General features: G+C 38.3%; 1 protein-coding gene across 1 annotated transcript in view; it reads left to right on the top strand.

Moving 5' to 3' along the window:
- DIAPH2 (diaphanous related formin 2) overlaps positions 1 to 17,151 on the top strand; it is a 327,319-nt gene that overhangs the window by 232,910 nt on the left and 77,258 nt on the right. The window contains exon 26 of the mRNA XM_063141950.1: positions 8,936 to 9,031. Coding sequence (XP_062998020.1) covers positions 8,936 to 9,031 — 96 coding nt within the window. The remainder of the gene's footprint in view (positions 1 to 8,935; positions 9,032 to 17,151) is intronic.

Genomic DNA, 17,151 nt, shown 5'->3' with positions numbered 1-17,151 from the left:
AGATATGGCTATTTCTGGAAGTAGATTAGACTTTACACATCATCTGAAAACAGTCCCGTGACAGTTGTTGTAATGCGATCCAAAGTGTATAGAATAGTTGTCAACAAGTTTATGGAATTGTGAAGGCCAAGCAATTATCAAGATCTATATACCGTGCAAGGTTAGCTTCAGTTTTGTTCCTTGTGGCTTCTTGTTCTGTGATTTGAGATGATTTACTTACTTAATGAGACAGAAAAACTGTGAGCTACTAGAAATCCAGTTACCTCTGTAACCCTTCAGATTCGAGCTGGCCATTTCTTCAAAGCATTGTTATGAATATCCCGCTTTCATGAGTCCCACAATATGCCCCATATAAAATTATCTGCCATAAAATGGAGGGTAGCGCAATAATAATCTAATCTCTGTTTGGAAATGTGTGTGTGAGAGCGAGAGCGAGAGAGACTGTATAGCAGCTCTACGCTTACTGTGTCTGATTCCTTAGTATGCTCCTGCTGAGTTAAGACAGGATGGGCCACAGGGCTTTCAGAATCTGAAGGAATCAAGATCATACAGAGGATATTGGTCCAAAGCCCCAAAGACAAAATAATTGGCAAAGATGACTGAATGCACATTCTCTGTGGTACCATAGTGTCTAAGGGGAGGGTGTTATGCTAAAAGACAATATATGAAAGTGAAGCCTGTTCTCAGTCAATAATGCCAAAGTTGCAAGGGGTTTGTGGGGAGACTTGCCTTTCTTGTGTCATTGTAAATGTGATGATGAAATTATGTGCAGAAAAGCAAGCCTGGCAACCCAGTGTGAGTTCCAGTATACAGTCCTTTAAGGAGAAAAGCAGCCTTTGAAGGAAGATCAGCCAAGTGATGCTGGAAGTATTGAGGCACTGATATGATTTGCCTGTTCGTCTTCGGTGTATTGGACTATGTTGCTTTTCTGACTTAGATATAACACAAACGTAGTTTCTAGTTTGGAGGACAATTTGGCTGTCTCTCAGAATTTGTATTAAACCAGATGAGTCTTGCTTCAGGCTTCTTCAGCCCTTGAAAGGAAAATAAAGTGTTTTGAAATTGGACTATAGAGCTTGCCCTTCACTCCTCAATCATTTGGTAGGGAAATAGCAGTCCTTAGCTCAGTCCAACAGACGAGATCAGCACGTGTGCACTCACCGTTTCTTGTGGTGAAGAAAAGGAAACAAAAGTAACACAATTGATTAATTGGACCAAGATTTAGGACTTCTTCAAACGAGCAAAATAAAACACGCTCGTGAGTGGCCACTCCCAGAAGTTTACATGTCCTTTTGACGACATTGGCATCAGCCAGGACGTCTCCTGTGTCTTTCTCCCTTTATTCCATTCTAAAATAGATCAGAAAAAAGCTGGAATAAAGCCTAATGGTGTAAAATTGGCTGAGTGTAAAGCTGGATTTGCACTATGAACTCACCGAGGAAAGACCTTCCTGTGTCTGCAATCAGGGGAAAAGAGGGATCCCCCACTCTACCAAGAGCACCCCTTTAAGATCAGTGGGGCTTACTTCCAAGTAAGTGAGCTGAGGGTCTTATGTCTACTCAGAAGTAATTCCTGGCTTTCCTGGGGGCTGTGAGGAAACAGTACAGCAGATTTCCTTTCCCCTCCTTGCACACATGCCAGGGAAGGAGGCACTCCCTCGATTCAAACCTTTGAAGGAGCCCCAGGAAACAGCAGGATCTTCTGTGTTGTCACCCCTCTCCTCTGGTGCAATCAACTCATATCAGTTGCGCCAAGAACCAGGACGCACAACAGCCCCAGATAAACAATATCATTTTCCTTCTTGCCAACTCTTTCTCATTCTGTTAATCTGATTTCAGACGTGTGTAATGTTATCATAAACAATCTGCTGATTGTTTACACTCTGATATGAGATACGTGCTTACTTATTTACACTGACACAACTTGCTCTGTTTTAATTAAAAAGTTAATATCATTCACTGTATGCCTAAAGACAAGTGCTTCCTAGAAAATCTGGTCCTCATGCAGAATACATTTAGCAATTGAAAATATAGCCAACAGCCATTTCAGATGACTGGAATCCATGTGATAGCCACTTAAAAGCTCACATGCAGTATCAATAAATGGTTATAGGCAGGTGGTAGCCTGTAGCCTAAAGCCACATATGTTTAAGCCCTTTGTTACCACCTCTCTGCTCTAGTGGACTTCCAAGCAGTTAACAAGGTGTGGTAGTGTTGAACAATATAGCTGTAGGCTACACATGACCTTCTTCCCTTGTGGTTATAAGTGACACATTCGCTTGTGCACATTAGCTACTGTGTGGCTGCCGGTTGCTTCAATTTATTTAAATTATGACGTAGAAACTTTTACCAAAGTACATGATGGAAAAGGTGGCGTGCAACAGAATGACTTCATAATGAACTAAACATCATCCCTTGTAGCTGAAGTTTTTCTCTCTATGGAAGGAAGTAGTTTTAAGCATGCAGAGGCTGCATGACAGGACAGGTTACAAAGCCAAAAAGCCACAGATCGCTTCTGCCATTGAAATAAAAAGAGAAGATAAAGAGAGAGGGGAATATTCCAATATTTCTTCAGTTTTATGTGTACTTTAGTTCGTTACATTGTTAAAATAAGTAAGAACAAAACGTAGGACAGATTGTCATTTTCTAAAAGCCACATTGCTTTTTCCAGTGGATTTATACTCATTTGGGGGATTTTTGAGAAGTACTCGCCAGGTGTCAAATGTAGCCCAGGGCTAGCAGCTGTTGGGTGGTGATGTCATTGTATTCATTGCCAGTACATGCTGCTGTCATCTGCTTGTGAGCAAGGCCAGGCTAAGGTATAGCAAAGGAGCTATAATGGACGGCAACAATGTTGGAATGTGTAACTGTTGATGCTTGGGGGAAAGTTTACAGCATATAAATATTTTCCCCAATATCACTTATGACTTCGGTAATACATTTTCCCACCAAAAATCAAAATGAATGTTTAGGGACACTAAAAAAGAAAAAGGCAAAAGTGAAACTGTTAGCATGAGTAGATTCTGGATACAGTTCTTGTAATGTTGTACGTTACCCCTTTGTTTTTGAGAGTAGTTGATGCATTGGACCTGTGGTGGGAAGTATTTATCCTGTGTGCATAGTCCATTACAGCATTGGACTTCAACTGGTGGGTCTGCACCTATAATCTTTGGAGGGCTGAACCCAAAACCCAGTGGCAACATCATTATTTAGTTGCTATATTTTTAGAGGGCGAGGAGGGGAAGAGCCAGAAGTAGTAAAATGAAGAGATGGACATGTAAGGTTAAATGGCCCCCATGTTGCAGATTGGGGTTAAAGTGGATCTAAGACTACAGAATCAAGCCATTTGTTGTTTGCATATGAAGTATGTTTATGATGGCTGTTGAAGCTGTTACAAAATTTAAAAATGAAGTCTCTTCCTGTCCAGGTTATAAATATTTCATTCATAAGCCTTAGAAATAACAGAAGCCTGATGGCCCATTTTTTTCATAAGTATTTTTTCTTCAAGGTGGCCCATTAAATGTTTTAGTGGAGAGGCCATAAGTGTCCACATTGTTGAACAGGGGGCTTGTCACTCTCAGTGACATTTTGGCAAGAACTTATTTAAGTGAATGAACTCTGGAATACGTCTAGGCTAGCTTTTGCTCTTTTGCCTACTGCTTGAATGATAAGAGTTAACATTGGGGGCAGGCAGAGACGAATAATTTTGGATTCCAGTGAAAGGTTGAGAACTTCATAAAAGCAGGAACTTATAAAATCATATTTTTATATAGTCTGACTGTAATAGTTACTGCTACTAATGACTGAATAAAGAAGTCTTTTTCGTTTATCACTGTGTCAAATAGTAATCATAATACTTACACTCTTAACTGTAAAGGGAATCAAAATGACTTTGCGTTAAATGCAGATGCTTTACTCAGGTTTTGTGATGAAATTTTCTCAGAGAACTGTTTATAAATGCATCTTAAGAATGAAATCCTAAAGTCTTGGTCAGCAGCTAGATTTTCCGAGGAGTGTTTTGAAGTAGAAATGGAATATTTCAGTAAACTGCCCCATGCACAAGCCTCTAACTTTCCTGAATAGCCTTGGTGCCCCACAGTGGTTAGTTATGCCTTCCATTCTCTCTCCCTTCCTTGATAACACTAGCGTAAATCCCATGTCACCCTGGGCACTAGTAGTCCTGCTCCTTTTCCACTTTTTTACCCCTCAGTACCCTCACCACAGAAGGGCTTGTGAATAATGCAAATATGGCTCATTCATACTGAATCTCCCCCAACAAAATGTGCAGGCGGGCCCAGCCTCCTCCCTCATGCACCATGATTGGCTGCCTCCATCCCCTTCCCTCTCTCCGCTAACCGCATGGCTGTGCCTTCAGACCACACTGATTGAACAAGCAGAGGCTGCCTTCCCTGTTTGGCGCAGAGGAAATTAATTGCTATGAAAGCTCTAACTTTGAACTTGCTCAAACTTTCAAAATTTTCTGCACATCTACACTGTTCAAGCTTTAGTTTAATAGAAAAATGAGCAACATTGATCTGGTTGATCTCTAGTAATAAGCCTTATACGATTGTGTTCTTAGATAAGATATACAATAAGATTGAACAAATGCTTCTGGCAAAGGGATAAGGAAAAGGGAGTGGAATGACAATTGGTAGTCCATGTGGCACCACTTGGAGGGTGGTGTCTGATAATTCCTCCCAGTTTTAGGTAAGGCAATTAGGAGAAATTTAAAATTCTGGGAAAAGGTGGCATTAAGCTCTTTGCTTTACTGTTTTATTGAAGAGAACTCTAAACTAAAGATTGTGTTTTTCCATTGATGACAAAAAAAAAGTTATCCTAAGGCTTAAGGAATAGCATAGTTTCTGTTGTTGTTCTTTCTGTTGAAAATCTGCCAAACTTCCTTTGTTATCCTTGGTTTTCTCTCAGCCCTTAGCTTTCATCCTTGTGAGGTGTTTCTTTAGGTTAATTTAGCAATCTATGAACTATGTTGAAACTGTTTGATTCCCAGCTTTTACAAATACATCAGAAACACCTGCTGTATAAAGCTTGTGCCAACTGTTCCGATAAAATATAGTTATAAAAAACAAAGATAGTTTAATCCCTTTGTGCTGCTCCTGAGATGGATTAAATGTCAGATCTGTATGGTTATCCATGTAGGTCTGGAAACCTAGTGTGCTTGAGGAATGCTATGCCTGATCTACATCATTAACAGCTTGTTCTGTTCATGGCCAAATTGCTATAAATTATCATTGAGTGTGTAGCAGAGCAGAGTGTTTTGTATCTTTGAATTAGCTGAGTTGTGTAGCTATGGACTGGGAAATGCCACTTTAAGAGAACGACATTTAGCAGCAAGGTGTCGAGGCATTAGAGTGGGATTCGCTTAGTGGTGATGCAACTGGTTTATCAAAATGCTTCTAGCATTTAGCCCTCAGTCATTTCCCCCTTTTTGCTTTTAAAATATACCAAAAGACATCTGAAGCGTTCAATAGAAAATCACTTTGCAGAGGACCGGCACTTAGTATAAAAAGTACACTTAAATGAATATTGCATTTTCATGTATTATTTTAAAAAGAAGATAGAACAGAGTAATTCAACATTTTTAAAGATAGAACAGGGTAATTCAACATCATTTCATTCCTAGCTACCGTTTATGAGTAGAGAAGGATAAATGGCAACAGCAGATTCTGAGGGCGTTGTGCTGAAACAGCAGCTCATAGCAAAAGTGTAAAAGTGGCCTTCTCCCTTCAGGAGGATTTCGATACTGGGCAATGCGGACAACTATTTACCACACTGTGTACGTGAATTGGTCCATTGTATTGTTCTGCTGAGTACCATATTTCTGCAGTTCCCAACTTCTGTAGATTTCTGATGAGGGGACGAAGTATGCTAAAATGATGTGTAAGAATTGACAGGATGATGCAAATGACAGCTTCTTGGTTGGTTGCATGCTCATCCTAATAGTTTACCACTTGGTAAATCATCAGCTGTATTCACCCACTGTTAACACTCCAAAGAGAGGATATTTCTTCTAAGCTTTGTGTTTAGCTTAATTATGTGGCAGAGAAAGCATGTGCAAATTAAAAGTAGCATAAATTAATCCCTCCCAAAATCAGTTACTTAGCAATCTTCAGATGGAAACATCAGACCAGTATTCAAAATGGTCAGTAATGTTTGCTATAGAAATTGTGCACAAAGCTACAAAAATAACTCGGACTTACCCAGGATGAATTGCTTTGAGAACATAATGGCAATATTGAAGCCAAATCAAGAATCTAGCAAAAAAATGGAAAATTGGCAAAGATATGCCACTTGTTGTGGGGATGATATGCTGAGTTTAAGAGGGGAGTGAATTGGTTGATGGTTGTGCAGCCATGGGACATATCTGTCATCCCTATTATTTTCAACCTTTTGATCAGCTTCTTGCATTTTTGTGCTGTGTCATCGTCAGATGCTTGGAAGAGAGAGTAAACAATAGTACTTCTGTATTTTTTTCAGGCATCCAGTCAATAGTCCAGTTAATGGTGGAAGGAGTGTTGGATATGCACATAAAAGAGTTGTAAGGAAGTTAATGATTGGGTTTGCATGATCAGGGAAGAAAAATAGGCCATCCTAGCTTATTTTCCCATCTTGTCACATTCCGCGTCATTACCATAATTACCTTTTCTGGGTGCTGTTTTGTCATGTCATCCAAATCTGGCGAGGGTCTATGGTGGGTGGGTTTATAAACCACCCCAGAACCCATGGCTTGTTCCAGGGTTTATAACCCACCCGTGCTGTGCAACCTCTCCAGGTTTGGATGACATGGCAAACTGAACTCGGAGAGTGTGAAATTAACTTGCGTGTGGTTGGGAAAATAAACTACGATGGCTTATTTTCGTTCCCCAATCATTCAGACCCAGACATTGTCTTTGATCCAGAGACCAACTTCTATTAGATTTAAAAGAGTCCAAACAGAATCATAACCTGGTTGAGGACCTCTGAGCACCTTCTAGGGTTATTTTCTTGCTCTTTTATATAACATGCTCTGACATATAGAATGCCAACTTGTGTTTACTTTTTTCTCCCACTTGCATTGATTTTTTACTTCACTGATGTAGTACTTGCTGAAACTAAGGGATAACACACAACTTTTTTGGGGGGAAAACCATCAAAACATTCGGGTGCAGTCCTTTTAGGACTGTATCTTTTGAAAAGTCAAATGTACAATTCCGTTTGAATACTTTCTGATAACATAACTCCATTTCCATGCAGAGCTAGTGTATCAGATAGGATGGATCTAGCATAGCCTTCTCCATGATATGTTAGTTTTCTTACTAGTCTTCTGGAAGGGTTTTGTTTTCATTTTGCATTTCGGCATGGAGGGAGCATTCAAACATGCAGTTTCATCTATTTTCTGAAATAGTTCACTTTGTCCTATAAAAGCTGTACTGCATGCTTTTCTGAAGGTGTAGGTCAACTCTCTGTTTCAGATTGGAGCTTTCTGGCATGGGGAGAGTTACGGTAATTTGGCTCAAACAGGTTAAAGTTTTAGGGTATCATGAAAAAGAATAAAAAATGATATGATGATAGAAGCATGTGTATGTGATATGTGTTTCTAGATATTTCTAGAATTCATATTAGAAGTATTTGCATATTCCTATTTGCATGCATGTGCCACAATTCTGCAGGCATGTTTAAAATCTGTGGATCTTAAGTGTGTGTAACTGAAAGCAGGGCTGGAGACGTTGGTTTACTTCTGTTATGTAGCATTCCTTTCACTAAACGGTGTTCAGGGTGCTAGATGTAACACTAATCAAATACATTAAGTCATATTAAAATAATCTAACATTATATCCCTTTAACATTTTATGACATTGTATTTGATTACTGACAATCCACAGGTGTAGGCAAGGAAAACCACCCTCAACCTTCATTTCTTGCTTCAGTATATGTAGTGAGCTTCTGCAGTTGAGACTGTAATATGATTATGGATAAAATAAGCAGTATGGCTCATTGGTCCTCTACTAACTTATAGCTGTTCATGCCCTGTATGTCTTGCTTTATTACATGCTGCTACAAGGCCTTATTAACAGAACAAATTGAAACATGAAGTGAAACATGCAAATAAATAATGGTCAAATAATAAAATAAATCATTTTAACCAGCTTCCCATAATGCACTAGTGATGCAAGCAATTTTAAGCCCTCAGCACTCGCTGCTTTAAAAGGTGAATCAGTTTCTGCCTATGGATTTTTTTAGAATGTTACATTTCCTTTCATTGGTACTTCCCTTACAGGTTACTATAATTGTGTCTGATTGAAGAATTAAAATGTGGGGAGGGGAGGGGGATAGTTTTATACCATTTGATGTCAGTACTTGAGATAGGTAGGTGCTTACAACTGCTTTCCCATACATTTATACGTGCTTGGCAGATACTTATATTTGTTTGCTCCTGTTGATGTTTCCATGCCATTGAAATGAATGGTGAAATGACATGGAAGAGATCCACATTGAATGACATTGATATCTTTGCTCCTTCTTAAAACGTATAGGTAGTTAACCTGGTGCTGATGTGCTATCAAATTGCTTCACATGCATCAGTTCTGCTGAAAAGGCTTGCCAGGTTTTTGCTTAGAGATCTTCACGAGGACCTTAAGAGTGTAACAGCAGCTGCAGATCAGCACCTGTTTATTTACATATGGAACATGTCATTGATAATACACAAGACAAAGTCTTAAAAGTCAAAAGAACAACAAGTGAAGTTGACATCAATTTTACTTAATAGACCTTCATAAGCAAAATAGTCAATGAAACTGACAGCTTTCATTACAGTACAATATATTTCTTTAATGTAATGGTTTTATGTAAATGTGACCCTATTTTTGCTTTCCATATTTTCCCTCCTGTTATAGCCTTAATTGCAAAGAGATTAATTTTATTTCCTCTACTATTCACAGAGGGCGATGAGACAGGAGTGATGGATAATCTTCTTGAGGCACTGCAATCTGGGGCAGCATTCAGGGATCGCAGGAAACGAACGCCAAGAACTCAGGGTAGGACATTTATTGAATGTTTTTGGGGAAAATATATCTAGAGTTCAAAGTCAGGGATCAGGGGTGGGGGAAAGGAAGTCCATTTTGGGAACACTTTTATGCGTTTCAATGAAAATCTCTTTTGGCTCATGTGTGAAATGCAGTTACATGTTTTAATATGATAATTGTAATAATTGTAGACTACAGAAAATAAGATGCTCCCATTGGGCTAGTTTGCACATCACAATAAGCCACCATGGGTTCTGCTAGGGTTATCCAGTGTTTGTTTAATCCTCAAATAACCCGCAATGCCCGGGTTTGCCTGACATGACTTGCCATGGTTTGCACCCACCACAGCTTGCATATTGAAAGTGGCAGCCAGCCCAGTAGGTGAATTAACCCACGATTGTTTACTGTCATGTGTGAACCAGGTCACAATGTTTGATACAGCATTAAATAAACATAAATCAACACTTCATAACTTGTGGAACATCACTGAAAACCATCAGTATAATTAAATTGACTTAGCTGAAATCTTTGGACTCTGGAAGTTATGAATCCTCATGTTTATTATTGTTTTCTGTTTTTAGTGCTGGTTGTGCTACATCAGCAGTCTGCTTATTTTTATTTAAAAATATTTAGTCTGCTTTATGTATTTAAGTCAAGTGGCTACTGGCCCAGGGCTAGTCTGCCAATGGATATCCTGGGCCTGCACAGCAGGCTTCTATTTTATTTCCTCACATTTTCTATCTTAAAAACCCATCTTCTTATTGTTGGGCATGGTGGCTAAGCATCAAACACCTTCCTCAGAAAGAGAAGAAAGGATTTGAAGGTGAAGAAGGAATTAGCTGGAGATTCTATAGGCTGGTTGGAGGCACAGAGGGGTGAATGGGCAGAAGAAATTAAGAGGACTTTTAGCAAATATTCAAAGCCATATGTAGACAAGAGTAAAGATGTGGAGTTGCTTCAGTTTTAAGTCTAAGCTCTGTAGGTTGATATCACAGCCACTAGCTCTAACAGTGGGTACATACTCCTATGTACTTTAAGTACATACTTAAAAACAACGACAAATGCATAATGTCTTACTTTAGTTTCAGCATTTCTCACTACTTCATACGGTTCCTATTATTATTATTATTATTATTATTATTATTATTATTATTATTATTATTCCTTTTAAGAAAAAGTATATGTCTATATGTATTTCATAACTCTTAAATTAGGTTTTTTTTATAGTATGGTCTTCTGAAAACTGTGAAGTTACATATAATGAGAGGGAAACCCATGCCCATTGCCCATGGATTTGTGTTTGCAAATTATCACAAACCTTAGGCTCCCCTTCCCTCATGTGCTGTGATTCGAAGCATCTGGTTTATGACAGATCATAGGCTGCTGTTTCATCCAAACTGGCAAACGAGGGTTTGAGCAAATCATAATTTACTTGCAAGTGATCGGAAACATATCATTATGGTGCGTGTGTGAAGGAGGGGAAGGAAGGAGCTGATGAACCACAAAGATTGCATGTATGTTCATGACACAGGGATGGGAGGTATAATATGCTACCTGAATAAAGCAATAGATTGGGTTGTAAAGATCGTAAAATGGAAGAACAATTTAAGACCTCCCCATCCCAGATGACTCATGGTTTGGTCCTGGGGCAGTTAGCCTTTGTTATCATAGTTTGGATGGAGAAAGTTGTTATTTCTGCCTCCTTCCTGTTTCAACTCCTAAAGGTGAAAGGATTTTTAACCATGATCCTCAAAAGGGACAATGGAACAGGCTTCTTATCCAGCCTTGCAAAACTGTAGCTTCTTAACAAACTTGATTATTTCAGAAGATTATCAAGAACCATCTGGAAAGTGCAACTGAATTCAGTGTACCTGCATTTATGGAAATTGTATTAGCGGGAATTTTTTTTTTAATAGGTACATATATAAGAATCTTCCTACATGTAAAGGAGGATTTCATTTAATGAGGCAAGGAAGTATGTTTTATTTAGGTTCCTTACTGTCTAAACAGTTCATGCTGGTTGTTATTTTCACAAATGGTCTCTATGCATATTCCTGATTACCCTGTACATTAAATTCAGATAGGTTGTAGTATTGATTCTACCATAATGTATTGTAAATGTCACTTGTTACTCTGTATATTTTAAAAACGTGTGTTGTGTCAAAAACCCAGAAGCCTCACATGCAGGTGCCCATAAAGTGTATATGTTTTGTATGTCATTGTTGTGCTGTGTAGCCTGCCCTGTTGTATCCCAGTATAGATTGTCTTATAGCTTCCTCACATTCTGTACATACAAGACACAGAATGCAGTAAAATGATATGCTGCTAATGTTCCTTACTGTCTAAACAGTTCATGCTAGTTGTTATTTTCACAAATGGTCTCTATGCATATTCCTGATTACCCTGTACATTAAATTCAGATAGGTTGTAGTATTGATTCTACCATGATATGCTGCTAAGGAGAACAGCTTTCCTGTAACATCTGCTAAACGTTTACCTATAAGTCCGTGCTGTTTCTTGCATGACAGTAGGAGACAATGTAAGAAGGACGGCTCCCCACTGGAGACCTGGCTGACCTTCCTCAATGAGAATTTGCTCAACCTCATTTAATTATAATAAATCCAATTAAAATGATAGTGTTCTAAAAAGATACCTTTGCTTCATACACAAAAACATCTTTTAAAAATGCAACGTATGTTTGCAATGCCTTACTTAGTGATATATACGTGTACACCTGAAATAGCGGTACAATATGAAGTCTCTGTTGGGTCAGCTTAGACAAAAAGTATGATTCAATATATGCTGCCATACTAGTTTCAGTTTCTGCTAGTGTAGCCTATAAAAATAAAAAAATATAGCCCTAAATATTCATTGGTGTTTCGGCTGCGGTAATACATTTAAATGAATTACATTTGAACCAAATGTTCACTCTCTCAGCCACTGCACATCTGAACTAAAAACATTTTAAGTCACAGTTGCACTGCAGTCTTATGTGGTAGCATCTCTCCCACCCTTTCTACTTATGTAAATATTATTAAAAAGTGGAGAAGGGGCACGGTAATTTAAATATAGAATCTGAACCTTCTATAGTTTCATTCCTTAAAAGGCAGTAGTTTAATGATTTAGTGATAAAGTTTCAATTTAGTGAAATGCTTGTTCCTTTAATAATTCTTCCAGTGCCCTGTCATAGCTGAAACTGTTAAAGGGACACATTTTGAACAGCATCCATCACTCTTTCACCAATTATCCATGACCTTTTATCCTAGCCTCGGGCTATGAGATTATAAAACAAGACCGATTCTGAAATATATTCTCTCTAATATTAGTTTAAGCGATTTTTTTTCTGCATAGCTAACTGTTCTATTAGGATTTTTTCCCCTTTTACTTTGCACTAAGCTGCTAAATCTTTTACTATAGAATTAAATTTCTAGAAACGTTAATAGCTACTGCCCTTTTAGGATTGTCCTAGTTCAGAAATATTGCAGCTGCAGTGTTACTACGTGCCATCATCCCCCCCTTATTTCTTACTGCAGAGAAGTTACAGCTTTGAGGTATATGCATAGCTTCAGTCTTTGACTCTGAATCTGCGGTGTGCACATAAACTACTCCGTGCACATAAACTAGTCTGCCCCACCACCACCAGTATTATACACATGTACTGTGGCACGTTATCTTGCAGCATCTGAATGTGAAGCAGAACGATTTACGAAGTGTGTACTTGATTAACTTGAGATATTTGCTCCCACCTCAGTAGTTTGTTTTAACAAATGGAGAAAAGGAATCTGCCTTGTAATCCCTAAATGTATTTGCTTCTTAAGAATATGAGAGCAGTAGAATATTATTCCATTATTCTGTTCTTGATCTACAATCATATGGGCTAAGGATTCAGTTTGGACCATGATTTGGTGATTTGAAAACAGCCCGATTTAACTTGGACTGATTTGGTGGTCACTTGATTCGAATAAGAGGCCAAACCCAAAGAGATATGAGAAACTGAAGCTTTGTGCCTTCCATTGACTAGTATGGGAAATCCACAAATGGTTTTGCTCTTAATCAGAACTGGATGACATTTACAGGCCTAGTAGCCCCTTATGAAGGGATTATGCCTGCCATATTTCAGACAAATAGGTCCCCCCACCAAATATATATATATGCTTCTCCTATATTTTTTGTGAGCAATTATTATGAAAGTGACAGTATAGAGATGATACTAGCTAAGGAACTTGCCACATTTCAGAAGGATTGGTGCAGAGTGGTTTGTGTGTGTGTGTGTGTGGAAGAGAAGAAGGAAGGGTGAAGTGATTTTCTTCCCCTCCCCACTCTCTGTGAGGGGAGATGTTCTGGAGAGAGAATTTGTGTGAAAATACCATATACCATACCATTCACCTGGGTAAGAAACCTCCAAAATTTCAGAAAGATAAATGGGGGGCTAGGAATGGGGCTGCCTTTGAAGACGTTTCAAAAGATGCAGCTAGAGATGTAAAATTTCCAGAAATTTTGAGGCCATACAAGGTGGGGGGGGGGAGTTCAGATTCAGATCTCGCAGCTATTATGGGTTTTTCAATTATTTTATACTGGAAATTTGCATACAGAGATGCCCTTCACCTTATAATGTGTGGGAACCCCCCTGCCATGTATGTATGGGACCTCTCATTTTGTGTGTGCAGGCAGTTTCTGAACTGGGGCCAATGCATAGATGGTTTTAAATATAATAGATAATAACTTAGCCTGTTTTGTGGCACACGGGGCAGTATCCAATGGTGGCATTCCACAAACTCAACGCTAGTGGAGCTCCGCTGAATCCGCCCTTCATGTAAGCGGTGGCCCATTACTCTGGCACAACAAATTGTCAGACAACTAAAGTTAAGTTTGCACAAACAAGGTTGCTCAAGCAGTTGTGCATTATGCTTGTGTAACTAGTTGGGCGTAACTCTTGTGCAACCCATTACGCAATGCATTGAACAAGCTTAATGCACAACTGCTTGTGCAACAGTGCTTCCCCAAACATAACTTCAGTTGGATTCTTCTCTTGTGCATAGTTCAGAACCTAGTTTGTGCTAGTGCAGCAGCATTTACACTAACGGAATGACATAGTTGAATACTGCCCAGAATTACCCAATTCTGGTCCGACTTGCATATTGCTGGTTGGTACGCTGCACTTCAGAATTATTGAACCTCTCCCATTTACATGTTCTGAACTAGCTCCTTAAATCTTGGTTGCTTTAAAGAAGGGCTATATCTCAGTAAGAACTGGTCTGCTGAGAACCAATTTTATATTCATATTTTATAGAAATATGATAATTATTGTCATGTATCTGAGTTTTTGAATTAACATTGTTTCTTGTTCAATTAATAGAGAAGAAATCTGTAGCACTTTAAAGACTAATATGTTTATTACTGAATAAGCTTTCACAGGGTAAAGCCCATTTTGTCCAATGTAATTTATACTCGCATTCAAAATTATTTGTTGTTTAGTAATTGCTTTAGTCAGAGACCCCCATAAAGTATCTCAAGGCAATCTGAAAACCCGTATTTGTTCAGTAAATTGCTTTTACTTCTCATGCAGTTTATTTTATAATTATTCTAATACAAGTAATAACTAAATGACGTATCTTCGTAGAATTGCTTGTAAGCAACCATTTCTGCACAAAGGTATTTATTTTGCCTATCAGGCAATCACCATTGTGAAGGAGAAAAGTCTAAAAATAAACTTGCTTAAAAAAAACCATCAACAGCGTTCAAAGCAAATGTTTTGGCTGAGAAAGTTCCATCGGCATTATTGACTTGAGAAAATGTTTCTTGGAAAGCTCCAAGTAGGATGCAGGTAATTATCTCTTGGGCATGTTTTAGTACAAGGTATTGTGCCTTGGAACCAAAGGATTAGTCAGCCCTTGTCAATCCTGTTAGTCTATGAAACCCTTCTTAAAGCAATGCCTTGGCATGGTAATGGACTGGATAAGGGCCAATAAGCAGAAACTCAATCCAGACAAGACAGAGATATTGTTAGAAGGGGGTTCATCAGCTTGTTCTGGAGTTGTTTATATTCTCCCTAAATGATCAGATACATAGTTTGTTAGGTGCTCCATTACCATCATTCCAGTATAGAGCAGTTTTTATCTGCTTAGTCTGATGCACAAACTATGAACTTACCTGCAGAGGGACAGTCCTGCTTTAGTTATCCATGCCTTGATAACCTCCCATTTGGACAACTGCAATGCATTATATATGTGGTTGCCTTTGAAGATGGTCTGGAAATTCCATTTAGTTGAGAACACAGCTACTAGATTGCAGTAGCGAGTCCATCCTGCCAGTGCTTTGCCATCTTCACAGACTCCCGGTCTCTTTCCTGCTCCAATTCAAATGCTGGTTTTTACCATTCAAGCCATTAATGTAAGGATGGGGAATCCTATTCATCCCAGAGATCAAATTGGTTCAGTGCCTCATTGCAGCCCAAGGAGGAGGAGGGGAAATCCTTAACTCTGATTGGAGATGGATTATTTATTTATTATGTTTCTATACTGCCCAATAGCTAAAGCTCTCTGGGCAATTTACAAATTATTAAAACAATAACAACCCAACACACCTACCTGTACCTTCTGAGCCCCTTTTCAGTTGTTAGATGAGTTGCCAAGTTGACAACAAAGGAAAAGGTCTTGATGTTGTTTCAGTGGCTGATCAAGTCTTCCCACCCTCTTGGGCTTTTAATATTCCTACTTCAAATTCCTTTTCCCTGGGTTTTGCTTCTATGCTTTTTGTTTGTTTATTGATGATTTATCTATTTTAATCATTTTTGTAAGCTGCCCTGACACTTACAGGGCAGTATATAAATATTTGTTAAAAACAAAATAAAGAGAATTAAGTTAGGACTACTATCAGAAGAATCTTTAAGTAAAGAAACTCCAACAGTAAGAAAAAAACAAAACTGTAAACAAACCTTTAAGTAAGTAAACCCCCATTTCTTTCTACAACTAATCCATTAGAAGACTGCAGAACCATTCTGTCAATTGTCACTTTTCACCTGCATCACAGTGAGTTGGATGTTGTCATCATATTTATGGTATCAATTTCCAGATTATCTTTCCCTTTGCTGACACAGAATCAATGGGAGAGCAACACAAACAGGAATCCTGCAGGAACCTATGAAAGATGTTTCCTGATGATTCCAAGCAGTTTAAAGTAATTCACAGTTCATTTGGGAGGTGTGTTCACAGTCTGGATTGCTGCCATTTCTTCATCTGTTAACATGTGTCTACAATTATTGATATTGGAGGCTGTGTTTTTGCTGAGTGAAGCTTAAAAGACAGAAAATATATGTGTTCTGTTTGTGTAAATGGTGATAGAAAAGAGAGATTGGGTGTTTTGTTTTGTTTTTTAAAAAGACATATTATGGTATATATTAAGTATTATGTAAGCTGCTTTCAACTATGTTGTCAGTATTGAGTACCCTGGAGCACATTGCACATTAATTAGGAACATGGAAGCTATTTGGCAAATTCTCTTTAGTGGAAGCCATGCTAGGATATGATTATATGAACTAATTTATCTTCTAAAGCACTTGTTTTTATTACTAATTTCAGTTTAACTGCTCTCCATTTTTACTGTGCATTATCGCTTCCCCAAAAGTGTTGCATCAGAAAGTGATATACATACAGCGAGTAAGTTTTTTGTCCCAAATACTTTAACTAGAAACATTTCTTCCCAGCCTCAGATTTCAAATGTGGCTAATTAATTTATCCATGCTTTGCAAAGAGAGTGGGGTTTTAAGGGGCAGGATTCTACAGCATTCCCAAGTTACTTTGAACTTCATTTGCACATAGGGGGAATGGTGCATACTCTTATCATGGTATAAAATAGTGCTGATGCTTCCAGAGTCATAATTAAAATACAGAATAAAATATAGAAGTCATCAGCTAGCTAATTAAGTTTTCTTTAGTAAGTTTTTAATCTTCATAATCACCACACTTGGTTCATATCTGTCTCCATTTCACTGAACTTTTATCTCAGCCGCAAACACTAGTGAACCATTAAAATCCACTTCTCCATCACCAACATCCTTCCTAGTTTTATTTATTTCTTATTGGATCATCATGAGTGTGTCTCAGATATTCTACACTCAGATGGTTCAGTCTGAA

Source organism: Elgaria multicarinata, chromosome 15, assembly GCF_023053635.1.
Source record: "Elgaria multicarinata webbii isolate HBS135686 ecotype San Diego chromosome 15, rElgMul1.1.pri, whole genome shotgun sequence".
Classification (NCBI taxonomy): domain Eukaryota; kingdom Metazoa; phylum Chordata; class Lepidosauria; order Squamata; family Anguidae; genus Elgaria; species Elgaria multicarinata.
Note: the sequence above shows the minus strand (reverse complement) of the source record. Positions and strands in the feature narration are given on the sequence as shown.